The sequence below is a fragment of the Merops nubicus genome, unplaced genomic scaffold (genome assembly GCF_000691845.1).
Source record: "Merops nubicus isolate BGI_N331 unplaced genomic scaffold, ASM69184v1 scaffold39914, whole genome shotgun sequence".
Taxonomy (NCBI): domain Eukaryota; kingdom Metazoa; phylum Chordata; class Aves; order Coraciiformes; family Meropidae; genus Merops; species Merops nubicus.
The window spans coordinates 1-1,120 of NW_008605615.1; the positions used below are offsets into that span (position 1 = coordinate 1).

General features: G+C 62.1%; 1 protein-coding gene across 1 annotated transcript in view; it reads right to left on the reverse strand.

Moving 5' to 3' along the window:
* Positions 1-424: 424 nt before the first annotated feature.
* The window catches only part of LOC103772063 (collagen alpha-1(IX) chain-like), a gene marked incomplete at its 3' end in the record, with an annotated part of 3,939 nt that continues 3,243 nt past the window's right edge, over positions 425-1,120 (reverse strand). Inside the window, exons 14-15 of the mRNA XM_008939381.1 lie at positions 656-691; positions 425-472 (exon numbers count right to left, since the gene is read on the reverse strand). Coding sequence (XP_008937629.1) covers positions 425-472; positions 656-691 — 84 coding nt within the window. The remainder of the gene's footprint in view (positions 473-655; positions 692-1,120) is intronic.

Consider the following 1,120-nt stretch of genomic DNA (forward strand, 5'->3'; position numbering starts at 1 on the left):
CAGCCGCTCGGACAGAGGCAAAAATGAGTCCGAGCTCCCATCGTAGGCACCCGTGAGCTCCTTCAGGGATGAAATCTGGAGGGAAGAAAGAGCCACTGCTCAGGGGGTCATGCTCCCCAGCCACCGTGGCACCCCATGGCCCTGCCAACCTATGCGGGGTCACTCAAGTCTCCCACCACCTCCTGTGCCTCCCCCACTGCTGCCATGTGGCAGGGACAGCCCTCCGCCCGACACACGGGGACTACACACCTTGATACCAAGTGCTTCCAGGCTACGTTCTATGTTCTGCAATAAAAAGACATTATCTTACAATTATTTTTATTTATAGAATGTGGGTGTTGGCCCTGTCCCACCACAGGGGCTGTGGAGGCTCCTCTGTGCCCCAGGGCTGACATCTCAGCCCAGCAGGTCAGGGAGCACTCACCACTGCAGTCCCAGGGTCTCCACGAGCTCCAGGGCTGCCAGGTCGCCCCTAGGTTTGCAGAGAAAGACGGAATGGAAAGATGTACAGAGGTGGGGTAGATGAGGTGAGCAGCACTGATGCTGCCCTTAGTAGGTTTCAGAGTTAACACTGCTGGTGCTGCCTGGGCAGGGGCTGCAGCCACCCCCACCCTGGTGTCCTTGAAGCTTGTCACACTCGGTGCTGGGTACTCACCGGTTCCCCTTGCAGTCCAGGGTCCCCTGGGTCCCCCTGAAACACAGCAAAGGTAACAAGGAGGACAGAGCCAGGCTGGCTGGCACCAACACCGGCACCAGGGTCCCGCTCTGCCAGACCAGAGGCAGGGGCTTCCACCAAGGGCTTGTCCCCTCTGGCACCAGGTCCCCCAGACCTTTCTCCTGTGGGGCTTGGGGGCAGGAGCACACATACCTTCAGCCCAGGCACACCACGGGGGCCCACCAAGCCCTGGAAGACGCAGAAGAGATGCCATGGCACCCAGCACCCATGGACTAAGGGCAGCACCCTGAGGAAGCCATGGGCAGGGCTCCTGCCCGCCCCACAGCAGCCCAAACTCCAGGAGCTGGGTGGCACCATGGGCTCAAGGACTAACGCACCTGGCCTGGGGGGCCGACCTGCCCTGGGATGCCGGGGAGGCCGGGGGGGCCGAGGGGGCCCGGCATG